This window comes from Rhinoderma darwinii, chromosome 3, assembly GCF_050947455.1.
Source record: "Rhinoderma darwinii isolate aRhiDar2 chromosome 3, aRhiDar2.hap1, whole genome shotgun sequence".
In the NCBI taxonomy this organism is placed as follows: domain Eukaryota; kingdom Metazoa; phylum Chordata; class Amphibia; order Anura; family Rhinodermatidae; genus Rhinoderma; species Rhinoderma darwinii.
In genome coordinates, this window is record NC_134689.1 from 122,919,783 (window position 1) to 122,941,530 (window position 21,748).

At 36.8% G+C, this 21,748-nt stretch overlaps 1 protein-coding gene across 1 annotated transcript in view; it reads left to right on the forward strand.

Moving 5' to 3' along the window:
- Positions 1-20,908, forward strand: part of LOC142751083 (homeobox protein EMX1-like) — a 21,819-nt gene extending 911 nt beyond the window's left edge. Inside the window, exons 2-3 of the mRNA XM_075860058.1 lie at positions 18,104-18,288; positions 20,021-20,908. Coding sequence (XP_075716173.1) covers positions 18,104-18,288; positions 20,021-20,188 — 353 coding nt within the window. The 3' untranslated portion in view covers positions 20,189-20,908. The remainder of the gene's footprint in view (positions 1-18,103; positions 18,289-20,020) is intronic.
- Positions 20,909-21,748: the final 840 nt, after the last annotated feature.

Sequence of the window (21,748 nt, forward strand, 5' to 3'; positions counted from 1 at the left end):
GTCCATAAATGTTAATTTTACAGCAGCATGAATCATATGGTGCGAATTCTGATCATTGGATTATACTGCTAATGAACTGGCAGAGAATATATCCGCATATAGCGCTCATTGTCACACCTTGTACTTGACAGACAGATAACCTGCTCTCATTATACAGACACTGGATCTCCGTATACAAGTTTAGTATAATCCTAGAGCACACTGTATATATGTGACTGATGTAGAGCACACCCGCAATGCTGGGATGATCACCCACTATTACATTGTAAACGCTGGATTGTGGCCGAATTGGAGAAAACAATTATATGAAGATAGATAGATAGATAGATAGATAGATAGATAGATAGATGATAGATAGATAGATAGATAGATAGATAGATAGATAGATAGATAGATAGATGATAGATAGATAGATAGATAGATAGATAGATAGATAGATAGATAGATAGATAGATAGATAGATAGATAGATAGATAGATAGATAGAATGATAGATAGATGTGAGATAGATAGATAATAGATAGATACATACATGGATGATAGATAGATAGATAGATAGATAGATGCATACATAGATAGATAGATAGATAGATAGATAGATAGATAGATAGATAGATAGATAGATAGATAGATAGATATTAGATAGATAAATAGATAGATAGATAGATAGATAGATAAATAGATAGATAGATAGATAGATAAATATGATATAGATAATGATAGACAGCTAGATAATATATAAATAATAAAAGTTTTGTAGATCGTCAGATATATAGATAAATGTTTCTGCTGACAACACAGCAACGAAATCCATGTTGTCAGCCATCTACATGGAGGGAATTATAGTTTCAATTCATTGATTCAATAATTTAATCACTTTAATGTCACTGATGACTGTTAAAATATGTTAAAATGTAACTTTAAAATAAATCCCGGATTATTTTAACTACATATATGTATACCAGCAGATATTTCAATAGAAAGATAGATAATTGATGGGCATGCTCATGTCTTTTTCGGAGAAATATTATATTCGGGATATTACAGTCACAGAACCCCACGAGAAGCAGTGCAGGCATATAATCACTTTGGGGCAGAATATTTAATTCTGTGCTCATATAGTTGCTTAATCCAGAGAGGGACGTATATGAGTAAATATATCTTGTATAAAACTGTATGTTTCTATGGTCATTGTAGTAACATTCCTTCTTTATATGGTGTCATATAAAACACAATATTCATCTATTACTGTAGAACATTCCAATATCCATTTTTCATAATCATATTGGTGAGACAATTATCTCAGTAATGCAGGTTCATTTACATAATTGACTGCACTATCTATCTATCTATCTATCTATCTATCTATCTATCTATCTATCTATCTATCTATCTATCTATCTATCTATCTATCTATCTATCTATCTATCTATCTATCTCTCTTTGCTATCAATCTATTTAATAACTTTTTCTTTCTTTCTTTCTTTCTTTCTTTCTTTCTTTCTTTCTTTCTTTCTTTCTTTCTTTCTTTCTTTCTTTCTTTCTTTCTTTCTTTCTTTCTTTCTTTCTTTCTTTTTCTATTAGTATTAAAGAAATGTATATAATTAAAAAAATTATATAATAAAATAATAATAATAATCTTCATTATAGCGCCATTCTACAGAGCTTTAGACACACACACACACACACACACACACACACACACACACACACACACACACACACACACACACACACACACACACACACACAGTAAAAAAAATAAAGATATGCATTCCGGTTTTAATATACCTAAAAGACAATAAAAATATTTTTTTAATCCCATGCATCAATCTTTGATCAGTTTTAATATTTTCGGTTTATGCTAAAAGTTAACCATGAGTGGCATCAGTATTAATACATTATTAGTTATGGGAGAGGTATTTGTAGTTTTCCTGTCTCAAAATCAGACTCAGTGGGGCTAATGTATGGAAACCATTTTTTGGATGTAAAATTCAAGATTTATTTACGTTAAATTTAAAATGAACAAATTTGAATCATCAGGGTATGTTCACAAGACCTATTTTCAGATGCAATTCTGGCGTTTTAAGCCTCGAATTATGCCTGAAAAGACGGCTCCGATATGTCTGCAAACATCTGCCCATTGCTTGCAGTGGGTTTTACGATGTTCTGTTCAGACGAGGTGTAATTTTACGCGTCACTGTCAAAAGACGGCGAGTAAAAATACGCCCGCGTCCACGAAGTGCAGGACACTTCTTGGGACGTTTTTGGAGCAGTTTTTCATTGACTCCATTGAAAAAAAGCTCCAATTACGTCCATAATGGACGCCGCGAAAAGCGAGTAATTTCAAACGTATTTTGCGTTTGCGTGTGAACATACCCTTTAGTGCTTTCAGTAGGACAACTCAGAAATGTCGCTTTCTAATGATATTAGGAAAGTGTCAGAGGGTTTGACGGCATTTTTTTTTATATATTAGGAGCAGGGACGCCAACAAGAAAACCCTGCTTGTTTTTAAGAAAAATAAAAAAAAAGTGTTTCAAAAAGGGTTATAATTAACAAATTCCGAATTTTTAACCTTACGTATGCTATTTCATAACACATAGGGTATGTTCACACGGCAGCGTCCGTTACGGCTAAAATTACGGTGCTGTTTTCAGTAGAAAACAGCACCGTAATTTCAGCCGTAATGGCATGTGCAGGTGTCTTTCGCTGCGTCCATTACGGACGTAATTGGAGCTGTTTTTCTATGGAGTCCATGGAAAATGGCTCCATTTACGTCTGAAGCAGTGACAGGCACTTCTTTGAGGCGGCGCGTAAAAAAAATGACCGTCGGCACAGAACATCGTAAGACCCATTCAAATGAATGGGCAGATGTTTGCCGACGCTTTTGAGCTGCATTTTCGGACGTAATTCGGGGATAAAACACCCGAATTACGTCCGTAAATAGTGTGTGTGAACCCAGCCATAAAGTTTCATGCGTAACCCAACCCCCAATGTCTTATTAATTTAAACATAGGCAGCTGCATATCCCTTGATTACAATGTATAGTGCACGGTAGCGCATATAGACGCTGTGATTTTGACTGACAATGAGTTTATTATGATAAAAATTATTTTACGACTATTAGGCCATTTCACAATTAAACTTTATTTTTTTTAAATCGTCACATTTCATGAATGGTAATTAAAAATCCGACTGCAGCTCTGTACTGCCTCCTATGACAGCCTCAAGGATATATATATACATGTATATATATATATATATATATATATATATACACACATATATATATAGTTTGGCGCGAGTCATTGAAGGGCTTTTGTGTTACATGTCCCCTAGTATATATTGTCCCAAGAAAACCTTGAATGTAAAAGTCTGTTGGACGTTGATCAGAATAAATGGTAAGCGTGTTTAGAGCATGGGAACATGTGATTATATAAATACGATGCCCTAAGGCAAGGATTAAACATTGCATATTCCATAATCCATTCACATGCTGCAGTAAAGATCTGTGCGCAATTTAGGACTTGCTGCATCATATGTTGTGACTTTTAGGTGGATATTTGGAAGATTTTACACATTTTAATTAAATGGTGGAAAACCGCATTTGAATCTGCATGCAAAAACACGTGTGTATTTACAATGTGGGTATTGTACACGTCTGGCAGAATTCCTCAACATTTGCACCATCTGAAGCCCTTTTTCTTGTCCTTTTCGGTATGACCAAACATTTACATTTACACAGCAAAACACAGCGCACAGTGTTTTGCTGTATTTTTCGTGACGTTTTAGTTTCTTTTTAAGACAGCATTTTTTTCAGGTTATCCATTCTGAGGCCCGATGTTACTTTAAAGTCTATAGTGAAACATATAAAACCCTACATATAACGCATTTAGGTTTGTGCCGTTTTTGGGGTCAGTGGAGTTTTTTTTCAAAACGCAGCATGCTCTGGGTATGGCGGCTTCTCTATAGGACTTTAAAAAAACGCCATAAAACTTGCATGTACAAAATGGCACTAAATAAAACACGCCACCAAAAATGCATGTTAATAGGCCATTAAAAATTCATTTTACATTTATATTACTTTCTGCACCTAAATATCAGATCCATTCATCTTAATGGAACTTGCAGAAGTCCACGTCAGACAAACTCATTCAGATGAATGGAACTGATTTTCAGTCGCAGAAATTTCTGCAGCAAAAACTGCCGCGTGTGACTGCACCCTTAAGGGCACGGCCAGACGTGGCGGCGTTTTTCCGCTGCAATGTTGGTGCAGATTTGGGGCAATTATGCAACGAATCTGCACCAACATTTGCATATTTGACAGGTAGTTCAGACGTTGCAGAAAAGACAGCGGACTTGCCACAGATTTCAGTTTTTGCATTGCAAAGGCTGAAATCCGCAGTGAAATTCTGCTTCTTCTCCGCAACAGACAGTGCATGCTGCGGACTGAAAATTCTGCACCGCAGCCTACGGTCCGCAGCGGAGTTTTCCGCAACGTCTGAACTAACTTTCCTAAACATGTATAGAAAGCAAATGTAAAAAACGGCCGCTGGAGAATTCCACTGCAATTCCGCCACGTCTGAATGTGCCCTTATAGGTATGACCAAAACTGCAGAGATTGTCTGCTCAGTGGTAATGGCCGAGTGTCTGTCTGACAATATATATAGCACTGATAAAGTATTACTGAATGATCAGTTTATAGACCGATGCACTATGTACAATTATTCTGACACGTAATAGCATAACTTTGTAACATAATCGACAGCAGTTTATGGGCAGCTTTCTGCTCTGTGTACTTTTAAATGAGTAGAAATATTTCTGTGAGTAGAAATAGTCCAAGCTATTAACTATAAGGCTGGGTTCACACGACCTATTTTCAGATGTAAAGGAGGTGTTTTACGCAACGAATTACGCCTGAAAACACGGCTCCAATACGTCAGCAAACATCTGCCCATTCATTTGAATGGGTTTGCCGATGTACTGTGCCGATGACCTCTAATTTTAAGCGTCGCTGTCAAAAGACAGCACGTAAAATAACAGCCTCGTCAAAGAAGTGCAGGACACTTCTTGGGACCTAATTGGAGCCGTTCTTCATTGAATCCAATGAAGAACAGCTCCAAATTACGTCCGTAATTGACGCCCCGCAAAACGCGAGTACGAGCAATTACGTCTGAAATGCAGGAGCTGTTTTCTCCTGAAAACAGCTCCGTAATTTCAGCCGTAATTGACGTTATCGTGTACACATGCCCTTAGAAGTAAAATGTATGTTACATCATCACTTTCACTGTGGGGATAAGGACTAGAAAATACAAAGTAAAACGTCAACTGTTTGCATGTAAATTCTGTGTAATTACAGGAGATCAGGAACGTCTTGTAAGGATTACAGAACAATTAAGTGTGAGAAGCGTTCCTTATATTATTAATAACAGTACGTTGTGACATCACTAATGAAAGCATAATACAATTAACCCATTGTAAACACCATTGTTAGCCATCAGGGTAGATTTTTTTTTATACCACATAAAAACAGACGACACTATAGCCTTTTACTATTTTACAGTTTCCATTAATCTTCTTCCTATAAACAGTAAGGCCTATTGACCAGGAGCGGTTGCCAATAATGGATTATCGAGCTAACTATATTGTTTTTTAGTTATGGCAGATTTGGTGCAGAAATTTCTCAATGTCTGCTGCATGTGCATCGATTTCTGCAAGGCCATTCAGATGTATGGAACATATGATCTGAGGCATGTGAATATACCTTAAGGCCATGTTCACACGTGGCAGAGTTTTTCCGCAGCAAATGTTGGTGCAGATTTGCGGCAATTCCGCAACTAATCTGCACCAACATTTGTATATTTGACAGGTAATTCAGACGTTGCAGAAAACACAGCGGACTTGCCACAGATTTCAGTTTTTGGATTGCAAAGGCTGAAATCCGCAGTGAAATTCCGCTTCTTCTCCGCAACATAATGAGCATGCTGCGGAGGGAAAAATTCTGCACCGCAGCCTAAATTCCGCACAGTTATTTTCTGCAACATCTGAACTAACTTTCCTAAAAATGTATAGAAACAAATGTTAAAAACGGCTGCTGCAGAATTCCACTGCGGACTGTCCGCAGCAGAATTCTACAGCAATTCCGCCACGTCTGAATGTGCCCTAAAAAGAAATCTTAATAGATTGGAAGCTCCTGTTTGCAAGACTCTCTTAAAAGTCATAATAAGGTTGTACTGAAATGGACTTAGATCATCATAGACTGCAATAGTGATCTGAGTTTCATTCAATATTGGTGTGAAAATGTGACCTTGTCAAACGGGCAATATATATATATATATATATATATATATATATATATATATACACACAGTATATATATGATATTTATTTATATATTACGCTGTGTTCACTTTTGTCCTAATTCACTATGAATTGTACAGTTCATTCTCTTATCAATATATTACCCGTAAATGTTTTACAATGTACAGCGCTACAGAATTTGGCAGTGCCATGTAAAAAAGAATTATCATCTGATAGGTAAAAAGGGCAGCCGTGAAAACCTCCAAAATTATAGTGATATGATTTTCATGTCATCACTAGAGATTGCAATATATTTAAACCCAATTCTCCTACTTAAGAATTCGCCTTTAACATAGAGATCTTCTTCTCGTTGCTATAGTTCAGCAGGTATCTGTATACAGTAATGTATTTGAAATATGTCTAAATAGACCAAAACATCCATAAATGTCCGGAGTGATATCAGACATCCAGAAGTTTTCTAAAGCTTTTATAACGTAAAGTATTAAGGACCCCCAGAGAGCTTGGTGCTTGGACAGAGATGTTTCAACAGAACACAGACCACCTTTATAGAGAACTTTAATCAATGGAGGAGAATTATTAATATTATCATACACAAAATAAAACTAGACCATACAGGCAGCAACCACGCCAAATTTATCAGCGCATGCTGCATGACAAATTTTCGCAAATCTTGCTTGATATTATTCGATATTATTATTTTTCTTACTCCAAATCTTGGCTGGCGTACTTTAAACGCTTATTTGGCGCTAACAGAATATCGCATACTATAAATAAACCTGCCACATTTAAAAAAAATTCTTAGCTATACCCCCTTTCCCATAAACCTTTTTTAAACTGTCTAGCCGAGTGTAAAAAACATCTAAAATGCATAATAAATTTTGGTGCACAACATGTATTCTGGCACATTTTGCTTTAACTCTAAAGGATCCCTTTACCAAATTATAACCACCATTTTTATTAAGTCTCATGATTGTTCTGACACTCCTACTATATCTGTGGTTTCCTGATTTATCAACTTACCATTTACCATACCAGTTAGTATTTTCAGATTTTGCATTTACTTCGCATATAGTGCTGTCCCTAAGGCTTCGTTCAAATCTGTGCAAGGGTCCCGCTCTGACGTTCCGATTAGTCGACTATTGATTCCGTCAAAACGACGGAACCCTTGCACAACGGAGACAAATAGAAACCTCTGGTTTCCGTTTGTGTCAGTCAGGGTCCCGTTCTGACAGAAAGCTCAGATGGAACGTCCGATGGAACGTCGGAACGGGACCCTGGCGCAGATATGAGCGAAGCCTTACCCATGCGTATTGTAAATGTATGCACATACACAGTCTGTAACCTGATTCAGTGTGTTCCACCTTAGGACTAGAGGACCTTCACCTTGTTGGCCCAGGTGCCGACTTGATATATAGGCCCAGCCGCCATACACATGGGGAGATTGGGCCCTCAGAATATACAAGACATGATACGTGCACATATTCAAGGCCACATGACATTTTTGTCCTAATTTTAACATTTATTCATATGCACTGGCTGAATAAAAGCAAAACATTTTTATGTGTTAAAAAATCTGCAGCATGTGAATAAGATTTTGCATTGTGGAACACACATTACCTGATCTAATGAAATTGGACTTTTAACTGCAACGACTGCACTGATGTCAAGGAATTATTTTTGTGTACTGTACTGCAGAGTATGTTAGGCCTATGTCAATAAAAATATATCTTATAAGGCATTAGTGCTTAAATAAATAATGACTACACATTTTCTTTGAACAATTGAATGAGTAATCCACAAAATACATCTGTTTTTCAAATATTTTTCCAATACAATGTACAAAATGTTGTGCGCCTGTGCACCAAACAAATAAAGAAGAAAAAAAACCAGTCACATTTTACTGTACTGAAATCTCAATGGGACAGATTGAAAACGGCGTCACGGTAAGGGTATGTTCACAGGGCAAACGAAAAACGATCGTAAAATACAGAGCTGTTTTCAAAGGAAAACAGCCTCTGATTTTCAGCCGTTTTTAAAGCATCAATAGTTTTTGAATGCGTTTTTTACGGACGTTTCAGGAGCTGCTTTTCTATTAAGACAATGAAACATGGCTCCAAAAACGGCTCAAGAAGTGACATGCACTTCTTTTTACGGGGCGTTTTTTTACGCGCCATTTTTTCAAACGCCCACGTAAAAAAATGCCCTGTCGGAACGAAATGCAGTTTTTCCCATTGAAATCAATGGGCAGATGTTTGGAGGCGTTCAGCTTCCGTATTTTCAGCCGTTTTTTGATCTGTCCCTATATTTTTTTTATACCATGAAGATCATATATTATATTATTTTGTATGTGGTACATAATAGAAACAAAATTAATGTAAAAGCTATGTTTTAGGGAATATGCAGCCAATGTAATCTGTCTTGTCTTCCTTTTAGTGCCTAATTCAGCAGTTTTCTCATCTTTGGAGAGGCCTTTCATAATATATTAAATAGAAATGACTTATACTGTCGTGAATTTCAATAGTGACGGATCCGGTGCAAATGGTTTCAGTTTGTCACCGTTGTGTAAGAGTTCCGTCGTTTTGACGGAATGAATACCGTAGTTGACTGCGTTATTCATTCTGTCAAAATGACGGAACCCTTACACAACGGTGACAAACTGAAACCATTTGCACTGGATCCGTCACCATTGAAATCAATGGTGATGCAAACAGAAACATATGGTTTCCGATTGTTTCAGTTTGGATTCCGTTCATGAGTTCCCCTGACTGAGAACTCCGACGGAACCCATGAACGGAGTCCCGACGCGGATGTGAACAAAGCCAAAGCTGAAAATGTTATTTTTTAATGAAATATTGCTGTACTCTATAAGATTGTTCACACATAGTTCAGTAATGTGTTATCGCTCAGGTATTACAAGAGTGGCATAGTTGGGGAAAGGTCTAAGATGAGTGCTACAATTTATGACATACTATAGTGGCATGCTGGCGTGTCCAATCCTGTTCATTTAACATAAAATGATAAGACTTTAGTAAGTGCACACTCCCCTCAGGGTGAAAAGTGGTCAGTGTAGGGCTGGATGAGTCAAGAAGGGAAATGAGGATGTTTTCCCAGTGTTTAAAGAAGTATCCATGACACCGTGTGCCTCAGGTTTATTATACAGGGCCACATGATGCATTGTGGGTAGAGGTATGTAGTAATCCACTAAGTGTTTACAAAATGGCATGATCAGCACAAGAACCAACATAATATTTATAGGATTCCGAGTAATGCTTGATAACTACCATTCACATAATGACTTATTTTACTGCCTAGATGCCTCACTGCCCAGAAGCAGAACCTGCCTGGTATTTATGTGACTGGTGATTGACATTGACGTAACCAGATTCCCGGCAAATGTCCAAAAAGTTTCTGAACTTTTGGCAAACTTTAATCTTATGTTCAATAGCTAGTAAATGTCCATTTTTTTTTTCTTAAATCATCACAATTTGTAACCTCCATATATCCCACATCAACAGCAGCTCCCTGACAATACAGTGTATAGGGTATTATCGGAAAGTAAAAGGTACCACCTTCATTGTACCAGCTCCATTAGTTATGGAGTATGGAGAGAGTTGTCAATAGTGTTTTAGGATGCATGGATTTAGGAGTCATTTATAGTACTGGTCTCCTTATATGCGGCAGAGACCATTTGGAGCCCTTTAGACGCCACGGCCCAAGTGTGAGCACAACCCCTGCACCCATTATAGCTATGCCCCTTTTTGTAGACACTTTGCCAAACGTTATAAGTTTTTTGTGCACGTCATGTACCTCATTTGTTGGCACTGAATGTGGTGTGTTTTTATCTTAACAGACACAAGCATGTACAGTGGAGGAAATAAGTATTTGATCCCTTGCTGATTTTGTAAGTTTGCCCACTGTCAAAGACATGAACAGTCTAGAATTTTTAGGCTAGGTTAATTTTACCAGTGAGAGATAGATTATATTTAAAAAAAAACTGAAAATCACATTGTCAAAATTATATATATTTATTTGCATTTTGCACAGAGAAATAAGTATTTGATCCCTTTGGCAAACAAGACTTAATACTTGGTGGCAAAACCCTTGTTGGCAAGGACAGCGGTCAGACTTTTTTTGTAGTTGATGATGCGGTTTGCACACATGTTAGATGGAATTTTGGCCCACTCCTCTTTGCAGATCATCTGTAAATCATTAAGATTTCGAGGCTGTCGCTTGGTAACTCGGATCTTCAGCTCCCTTTATAAGTTTTCGATGGGATGAAGGTCTGGAGACTGGCTAGGCCACTCCATAACCTTAATGTGCTTCTTTTTGAGCCACTCCTTTGTTGCCTTGGCTGTATGTTTTGGGTCATTGTCGTGCTGGAAGACCCAGCCACGAGCCATTTTTAATGTCCTGGTGGAGGGAAGGAGGTTGTCACTCAGGATTTGACGGTACATGGCTCCATCCATTCTCCCATTGATGCGGTGAAATAGTCCTGTGCCCTTAGCAGAGAAACAACCCCAAAACATAATGTTTCCACCTCCATGCTTGACAGTGGGGACGGTGTTCTTTGGGTCATATACAGCATTTCTCTTCCTCCAAACACGGCGAGTTGAGTTAATGCCAAAGAGCTCAATTTTAGTCTCATCTGACCACAGCACCTTCTCCCAATCACTCTCAGAATCATACAGATGTTCATTTGCAAACTTCAGACGGGCCTGTACATGTGACTTCTTGAGCAGGGGACCTTGCGGGCACTGCAGGATTTTAATCCATTACGGTGTAATGTGTTACCAATGGTTTTCTTGGTGACTGTGGTCCCAGCTGCCTTGAGATCATTAACAAGTTCCCCCCGTGTAGTTTTCGACTGAGCTCTCACCTTCCTCAGGATCAAGGATACCCCACGAGGTGAGATTTTGCATGGAGCCCCAGATCGATGTCGATTGACAGTCATTTTGAATGTCTTCCATTTTCTTACTATTGCACCAACAGTTGTCTCCTTCTCACCCAGCGTCTTACTTATGGTTTTGTAGCCCATTCCAGCCTTGTGCAGGTCTATGATCTTGTCCCTGACATCCTTAGAAAGCTCTTTGGTCTTGCTCATGTTGTAGAGGTTAGAGTCAGACTGATTAATTGAGTCTGTGGACAGGAGTCTTTTATACAGGTGACCATTTAAGACAGCTGTCTTTAATGCAGGCACCAAGTTGATTTGGAGCGTGTAACTGGTCTGGAGGAGGCTGAACTCTTAATGGTTGGTAGGGGATCAAATACTTATTTCTCTGTGCACAATGCAAATAAATATATATAATTTTGACAATGTGATTTTCTTTTTTTTTTTTTATATAATCTATCTCTCACTGGTAAAATTAACCTAGCCTAAAAATTCTAGACTGTTCATGTCTTTGACAGTGGGCAAACTTACAAAATCAGCAAGGGATCAAATACTTATTTCCTCCACTGTATATACACAGCGCACTATACAGAAAATACTTTTCAGTGCAGTTTAGGCAATGACATACCAACGTATATTGGCCAGATGTATGCCAAAAGGACTCTATGTTGACATACAACTGTTCAATGGTAGTCTATGTAAGATGTATATGTCGGGAGAATTTCCTGGTGTATACATGAATGTAGAGTAAAAACTTGATGTGAATCTAGCCTCACACTAGAACATACTATGCTTTCAAAGTAACTTATGATCTATTCAGAATTTGATTTTATTATCTTAGCAGAATAGTAGTTCCTTCATGCCCTTCAGATATCTTTCCCTGCATTTATTTCTGTGTTTAACCACCCAGAATTCTGCCTCCGAATGTAAACACCAATACACGCAATGTTTTCCCATTTTTACCAAAAATAAAATATGTGATAAAGCGGTTATTGTCAGAACTCAACAATTACGAGCGATCGCAACAATAATTACATGTAAAATTGATCATGCATGTCTGAAAATTAGCATGACTTTCTTGCATGGCAGTTTAGACCAGGGCTACACCTAGACTTTTTGTAGCGCTACTGATTTGATTTTAACTATTGAGCTACAGTTGTAGTCCAAATGATTACATTGAGTTGCATGCAATCTTGTGAACTGCAGCTGTCACTCAAAAGTAAAAAATAAGTAGCGCTACAAAAAGTCTAGGTGTAGCCCTGGCCTTCCCATTCTGCTCATTAGGTGCACAGTAGTGTCTACGGTGGATTTAGAAGAAGGTCCAGCTCTCAGTCTCTTAAATGGGAGAGTAGAAATAGTCATTTTGCTCAGGATGAATATCTTTTAGAATTTGTAATTTCCTCCTATATATACACTATTATTATTATTATTATTATGTAAATTTGTTGACATTGCAGATTCCATCAATAGTTGATTCTGATTGGATGAAAACTTTTTTGTTCCTTACATAATGCTGATAATAGTAATGGTCCATATGGTGGGATGATAAGCATATTAATGTATCAAAATTAACTTTATTAAATTATTGACAAGTATTTAGACGTCTAGTCCTGTTTACTATATTGTAGTGATGAATTATGGAACTAAAATGTTACAGATAAAAGAAACATGAGGCGTTTTTTTTAACTGACTGTTATACAAGACTAGTATAAATCTGTCTACAGCAATAAGCAGGAGTATATGTAATTAGCTTATTAATTACTATGTAATTAACTTTATTTGCCTCTCTGTCATGCAAGCACTTTTGCACGTATGCAGTCATATATACATATACATGGGATACATTGCTCCACTTATAGACTGAGCTTTGCTTTCTGTTCTCAGGCAAGTCAATTCAATTTTATTAATCACAAATCAATTACCACATTAAATAGGGGAGAATGACAACAAGCCGGGCTAAACAAATTAAATATACATGTGTCATCCGTGGAAAAAATATCATCTATAAGATTGATCTATATTATGCCGTTTTTGTTTTGGCATTGATATGTCTTAAGAACAGATAGTTCCTGAAAAGCTTTTGAGTTTCAAACTTTTAGAGTGGTGGAGATGTAAAAGATAAAACTGGTGAATTACTCTTTAAAGTGCAGTATTAATTCATATATGAAGTGTTATTGCATAACATGTTTGGCTTATAGCCTTGGTATTACCACACAGGCGGCATAAATGATGGTGAAATGGTTCAAAAGTAGCATAAAGGGACTTCAGGACAGCTATAGAGGATCAAATATCTCACTGGCGTGACATTCCTTGGACCGTACATGCCCAAGAGTGGTGAACACCCTCCTCGTTTTTATGAGAAAAGAGAGAACTCAGAGTCATCTCACAGGGATTCCAAACATTAAGGGCACATTCAGACGTGGCGGAATATTTCCGTTGCAAATGTTGATGCAGATTCGGGGCAATTACGCAACGAATCTGCAGCAACATTTGCATATTTGACAGGTAATTCAGACGTGGCAGAAAACACAGCGGACTTGCAACAGATTTCAGTTTTTGCATTGCAAAGGCTGAAATACGCAGTGAAATTCCGCTTCTTCTCCACAACAGTCCGTGCATGCTGCGGAGGGAAAATTCCGCACCGCATCCTATGGTCCGCAGCGGAGTTTTCCGCCACGTCTGAACTAACTTGCCTAAAAATGTATTGAAACAAATGTAAAAAATGGCCGCTGGAGAATTCCACTGCCGACTGTCCGCAGCAGAATTCTACAGCAATTCCGCCACGTCTGAACCTGGCCTAAGACTCCCTTCACACACACTTGGGCAGATTTACTAATCGAAAAGCGCCATAATTCTGCCACACAGAATTTATAAAGTATTTTAGACACTTTTTGCGAGTCATGCGGCACGGAGGCATGGCTCATTAAGCGGACATGGCTTATGTAAAAAGTTAGACAGAAATGTTTTATGACATGCCAAATTTATCATCCAGTATGAGCCACTGTGTTAAGTTTAATGCATCTAGTCTAATTCTATGTAAATTTAAGACAGTATTAGTAAATCTGACCGACGTTTTTGTCAGCATTTTTAAATGTTTCAAAAAAATGGCATGAATTACAATAGTTCTTCATTTTATTCTTTTTCCGTGTTTTTTGGTGGCGGTTTTTATTCTGAAATATTTTAAACATGTGTTTCTTTCTGCCATGATAGAATAAGCCTATAATCAAAATACCTGAAACAACCCAGAGCATGCTGCATTTTTAAAAAAAAATGCCATTGTCCCCCAAAACACCACAAAAATGGCAGAAACCAAAAAGCTGTGTATGTACCCTTTTCATATATTTTGCTGTAGACTTTAAAGTAACATCTGGTCACAGCGTTTTTGATCTAAAAACTAAACGACACGAAAATTTCAGCAAAACACTGTTTTGGAATCCAGTCTAATGGTGCGCTCACATGTGGCGTAAGTGCATTGCATTTCCTCAGCGTAAACCTATGCTACGGAAAACTTCACAAAGTCTGCCTATGGGTAAAAATATTCTGCAACGCAAGAACTACAGCAAGAACTAGAGAATGCTGTCTGCATTGCAGAATATTTTTCCTGTAGGCATTCATTGTAGTTTCCGCACTGTATTTTTACACTACGGAAATACAATGCAAGTACACCACGTGTGAGCGCACCCTAAAGCATTTCGGTATCTCCTACCCACATTTCTCCTGGTCATTCGATCACGCCATGTATGGCCATCTAAACATTTACAAACAGTTGCCATTGATATAGCGTTTAAGAGATTGTGGATATAATAATGTCGTTTGTTACTTTATTTGTCTTCTGCATTGTACAGTACAAAAATTAAGTCTCTGTGAAGTATTTGTTAAGTACCATTTCCGTCGCTGCTTCATGTACGTGTTTGTACCTGCAAGAAAATTGTCTTACTCATTTAGGCAGATTGCAAGATTTTACTGGCAGACCACTCTTTCTACATTTCTACAAATGTGTGAGTCGCTGCCTATGTATTATAGCGCTACATTACTATAGAGTATGGTCAGTCGTGTAACAAAATATATTAAAAAAATAACAATATTTTATATATATAAATATATATATATACATATATATATATCTTTTTATATATATATATATATATATATATATATATATATATATATATATATATATATATATATTTATTTATACATTCATGTGCAGGAATATGACATAATATAGTCAGCTCAATCACTTGACGAGTGTACAATTACGTTTTACGTCTTGAGGTTGACTTAATTCATGTAGCTGGGAGGGAAGCTTTGAAGGCCAGTTCCTGAATACCTGAGGGCTATTTGAATACTTTACAGACCAGTTCTAAATTGATTGCCATTTGGCCTACTGAACATTAGCTCATGACAAATGATGAGTCTTTTAAGTATTTTACCACCCGAAAACCGTGATCATCATCTTGAATGATGAGTGCAAACTTCTGTCACCATGAAGGCTATTTCTTTGATAATCATAACAGTTTCCTTCTTTTAAAGTATCGAAGTCATCAAAGGCAGCATTTTTTTCTTTCTTATTTTTTTTTTTTTTACTGTATGTTTTACTTTTTATATCTATTTGTACAAATATTATTATTGATACAATACAATTGATGTTTAAAATAATATCAGTTTGAATTAGTTATTTTTTCAGTTGGATTTGGTTCTAATTTCGGGAGCTAAACCATAATATATATTCATTTGGGTTCTGTAAAAAAACCAACAACCAGATCCTGACTTAATGGATACAAAGTGATGTATATGTGTATCCCATATAAATTAATGGGATCTGTTAGTGGCTGGGAATAGTTGTGCCATATGATGATGAACTATAATTGGATGTTTTGTTGTTTAACAATATGTATAGCTGCTGAAAAATGAATATTATTCCATTGTAATTAAATATGTCTATTTGTTATGAAGGAGTATAAACAATTAATTCATCGGTCTTTCAACTGGATTTTCTAATCTGTAGAAAATATATATATATATATATATATATATATATATATATATCAAAGCATGGTTCATTGTGCAATACATGAGCATGTAGATATATAACAAAATGAGAATTGAGTCATCTAGTATATACTTATAAGTAAAAATGTTGTTTAGAAAAAGCAACATTGGTGTATAGTATTGAAGGGAGAAATGTAGAATCTCCTTGCAATTAAAAAGGAATCTCATTGCATGTTCAGGTTTCTACTTGTGTGATAAATGGGCAAATGCATGAATGGTGAAAGAGTAAGCGAAAGTGAGAGTGCTAATTTAAGATGCCCATACTCTTTGATCAGGTTTTTATGCAGTTTTTGAAGCCAAAACTAGGTGAGAAAGTTTAAGGCCTTATATACACAAATATATTTCACATCTGTGTCCTGTCCGTTTAAATATCTGACAGCACACTGACCAATGCAATTCTATGGGGCTTTTCACACATCCATGTTTTTTCACGACGCGTGTGTGTTGCGGGAAACTCACGGCATGACCTATTCTGGTCCATTTTTGTGGATCAGACTCACCCATTGAAATCTATGGGTGTGTGCAAAACATCCGTGTGCTGTCCGTTTTTCACGCATAAGTTGCTAAAGAAATTCAGAGAAAAAATGAAAAGTAAAACCAGGAAGTGCTTTCAGAGGAGAAACATGAATGAAAAAAAAAAAAATGTATGACACTTAAACCACGCTGACGCAACTCAGGCAGTTATATGCATGAAAAAGGCCCATTTTTTTGTGGACGCAAATCGGACACCCTCGTGTGAATAAGGCCTAAGGGATACATACTACTGCTCCTGTTTTTTTTAATCCACTTCTGGTTTTGGCTTCAAAAACTGCATAAAAACTTGATGAAAACCTGGATGTGTACGGGCAGTTGTATTAATTAATTAATTAATTAATTAATTACATTACATTACATTATAAACATATGTAATGAAGAAAAATGGTGAATGCTGATTTCTTTGTATTTAATCAATGAATTAACATTAAGGCTGTGTTCACACTTTGCAGTCAATTTGTTTATTTTTGCCCCGAGTTTCAAAAAATCTGTTGCAGTTTTGCCACAATTTTCCAAAGATCTCAGCAAAACACACAAATTAACATGACCTGCCTTATACATATTTGCAATAATATATATATATATAAAATATATCTAAAAGTCAACAGTAAATAAACCTGGTTGAAATGTGTCAAAAACATGTAAATAATATTTATTAATAGTATCAATACATTTGTAATTTCCCATAATTTTGAAGTGAAAAATTAATAATGTTTAAAATGCTATAGAAACCACATCCTTTATCTTCATCACTATGTCATAATTAAATTTAATTTAATTTAAGGGTACGTTCATACCAGTGTCTTTTTGCTGGATTTGTAATTTTTGTAATTTTTGTGCAGTTGATCTAAGCTGATTGATGAATTGAACTCAGAAAATTATCCGTTTGCATCAATTTTTCTATCATTCAATCATCTATTTTCAGGACCCAAAAGGTTTTCAAACAAATCTTGACAGAACTAACGCACACTGACGTGAAGTGATGTACTTTTGCATCAGTTTCTAGGCTATAAGAATGAATGGAGTCCTTTACAACATATATGACAAAAGAAACATGAGACAAACACGTGTGAATGCGACCTTGCTTGTCTTTACTTTATATACTCTTCTATTAATATATTGGTGAAGTTGTGAAGGCAAATCTAATTTTATGACGACTGCTGAATCTAGCCTTAGAACCCAAACACAGATACCAATATTGCAAATATTTCTACATTTCATGTGTTTAAAGTGAAGTGTACACAGTAGGTATCTACAGTATCTCTTCTCTCTCCACATAAATATAATGATATAAAATTTATTTTTTAAGGTGAGGAAAATACTCCAGAGAACTATTTACTTCAGGGACCTTTTTCACGAAAACCTAAAAGGATACGAACTGCTTTCTCTCCATCACAACTTCTGCGACTTGAAGGAGCCTTTGAGAAGAACCACTATGTAGTGGGGACAGAAAGAAAACAACTTGCAAATAGCTTGTGCCTCACAGAGACCCAGGTATAGCACGAAATAAGATCATTTCTAAAGGACAGATGAGGATCACATACATACTAAGTAAATATATGCACATACAATATATAATAGTGTATTACATTCTTGTCATTTTTACACACCTACACCTTATGGATATAAACAGAAATAATTATGATCACTTTAAGGGCACGTTCAGACGTGGCAGAGTTTTTCCGCTGCAAAAGTTGGTGCAGATTTGGGGCAATTACGCAACGAATCTGCACCAACATTTGCATATTTGACAGGTAATTCAGACGTTGCAGAAAATACAGCGGACTTGCCACAGATTTCAGTTTTTGCATTGCGAAGGCTGAAATACGCAGTGAAATTCCGCTTCTTCTCCGCAACAGACAGTGCATGCTGCGGAGGGAAAATTCTGCACCGCAGCCTATGGTCCGCAGTGGAGTTTTCCGCAACGTCTGAACTAACTTGCCTAAAAATGTATAGAGACAAATGTAAAAAACATCCGCTGGAGAATTCCGCAGCAGACTGTCCGCAGCAGAATTCCACAGCAATTCCGCCACGTCTGGCTGTGCCCTGAAGAGTACACAAATGACATTGTAATAAAATATAACATAGAAGTGGCTGGTTAAAAACATTATTTAGAGTAAAAATACAATGGTATATAAGGCAGCAAATATACACATTTATGTATATTGTTTATATTTAAAATATTGAATTCTCTTGCTTTTATCAAAATTGCTCCCTTTAGCAGCAATAGTACAGAACAGGTAACAGATAAGTGCACCAATTCAAAGTCAGTGAAGCCAGCAGACAGATGCTGACAGATTCACAAGGAAAAAACAGGGAATTTGAAATTTGCCACAGCCCCGGCATTTTCTTATAATAATTATTTCCCTGCTTACGAGAGTGATTCTGATCATAAAAGTATATCAGGGAATTGATAATTTTTCATTTATCCTTTATTATCGTCCTGTTCTTTTATAATAACCTGTCTAATGTTGCAGTTAAAATCTTGGTAAATTAATTCTTCAAGATATGTAGGTATGAGCCCTCACACATATAACTTCCAAGAGCGCGTTATGGCTATTTTAACTAGTAAGAATATAAATTGTATCATTTTTCATTTGTATTTCTCTCCCACTGTATTTTTAATCACCTTCCTCATAAACGTTCTGGGTGATTCATAGCTGAAAGAACTTTGAAACTGCTACTGCCTATTTAAGAGGACCTGTCAGCTCTTCTGACAAGTCTGATTTAGTAAAGCTTGCATTCCCCATAAAATAGCAAATGCTGGGGAACCTTTTCTTAGAACTCTGTGTTGTGTTCTTCCTCTGTTATTCTTCCTGGAAATGTATAAACACATTAACAACTGGGTATTACCATTCCCCTACACAGTCTGATACTGTCATAACTGAGTGGATAATGTCAGCATGTATAGGAACACATCGCATTGAAAAGGATAATGGTAACACTAAGTTATTAATTTATTCATACATTTCCAGGATAAATAACAGATGAACGCTACAACAAAATGGTACAAAATATGCTCCAGAATTGTTATTTAATGGGGAATAGAAATATTTACTAAAAACAGATGTCAGGAGAGCTGAGAGGTCCTCTTTAAATATGACAATACCGACAATGCTCCATTATAGCTTTTAGGATAAGGGAAACTAGGATATTCGTTCCAGTTAGGAAGCCAGCTATTGCAAATTCACATTTACAGTACTTCAACGCATTTTTTTTTCTTTAGGTTAAAGTGTGGTTTCAGAATAGAAGGACGAAACACAAGCGTCAAAAATTAGAAGAGGAGAGTCCAGAATCTCAACAGAAAAGAAAAAGTACCCAGCATGTCAACAGATGGAGAGTGGCGACATGTCAGAACAGCCCCAAAGACATTGATGTCACATCAGATGACTGACGTCACTTGTGTAATAAACTGTACATGTTACATGGAGACGGACTATCATGTCACATGATCAGGTGTCATCTGAAGGAGACCGTCTCTGTCCGAAATCTACCTGCAGTATGGACATTAGACAATGCACTTGGGTCGAAGTCTGTAATTTCACTTATTTTGGAGCATATTCTGGCCAATCATTTGGATCCAAGACATAACCACATTGCAGAGCTCTAGTGGTACGTTTTTTTCTTACGATCCATGGAAGCTGAACCAGATGGACGCGACTGAGAACTGCCAGGAGATTATAGCAATAAGACAAAACTTTTACCTCAGGAATCCCTATTATGTACCAGATAGAGCAAATGTAAATATATATTTAAACATGGAAGATGTAGCCATATAAGGGGACAAGTTCATATTAAACGTCTTGACAATCGTTACCAAGTTTATTTATTAAGGCGTGTACATATTCCTCAGGAATGCATTCTAAATATCTATTAAAAAACAATGCCTAAAAAAAGCTAAATTTATAATATTTTTTGTTACAGTGTAGATATACCCACTACTTGTAGCACTCTCAGTTTTAGCAGTAAGTGGTATCTTCACCCTTCCAATGAATAATTCCACCATAGATTTGTTAGTTCATCTTTGGTATAGAAGTGCGGCCAATTTAAATTTTAGTCAAGATCAACCATGGTCAGAACAATAATTGCATTTTTTTATCTATCACGTGTGACCACCAGTCTCTTTTTCATTGAAATTAATAAAATATTAAACCTGACCTATAACACTATGAGGGCTGATGTATCAATCTTGGAACAGTGTGTTAGAAAATATGATGCAAAAAATGTGCAATGTATTTATCAACAATTTATCAATCGTGTCATTTCTCCAGAAATACCAACAGTTATCTCCTAAACAATGAGACAGTTAAAATACTGTGACAGATATCATCTCATTTTGACATTTTCTTGGCCCAAAAATGGCAAACATTTGGAAAAGTCTTCTTATCCCATTTAACGGCAGACAAAATAAAAAGAGCACAATCCTGGACTATAGTTTGTGTGGGGTATTGCAGGTCATCCCCATTTACTTGGCTACAATACCAGACACAACCCATGGACAGGTGTGGCACCGTTTTTGGAAGAAAGCAGCAATATTAGGGCATGCCCAGACGTGGCGGAGTTCTTCCACCACTGTCCGCATCAATGCCGCACAGAATCTGCGTTGCAGATTCTGTTGCGGCTTTGCCTAAAATGGGCATTAAATTGATGCGGACTAGCCGTTGCGTATTGAGGGGAAGAGGGCTGTCCCTTCTCTCTATCAGGGCATCATAGAGAGAAGGGACAGCCCTTTCCCTAGTAAAAGTAAAAAGAAATTCATACTTACCCGGCCGTTGTCTTGGTGATGCGTCCATCTTTCGCCATCCAGCCCGACCTCCCTGGATGACGCAGCAGTCCATGTGACCGCTGCAGCCTGTGATTGGCTGCAGCCGTCACTTGGACTGAAACGTCACCCCGGGAGGCCGGACTGGAGCAAGAAGCAGGGAGTTCTCGGTAAGTATGAACTTCTATTTTT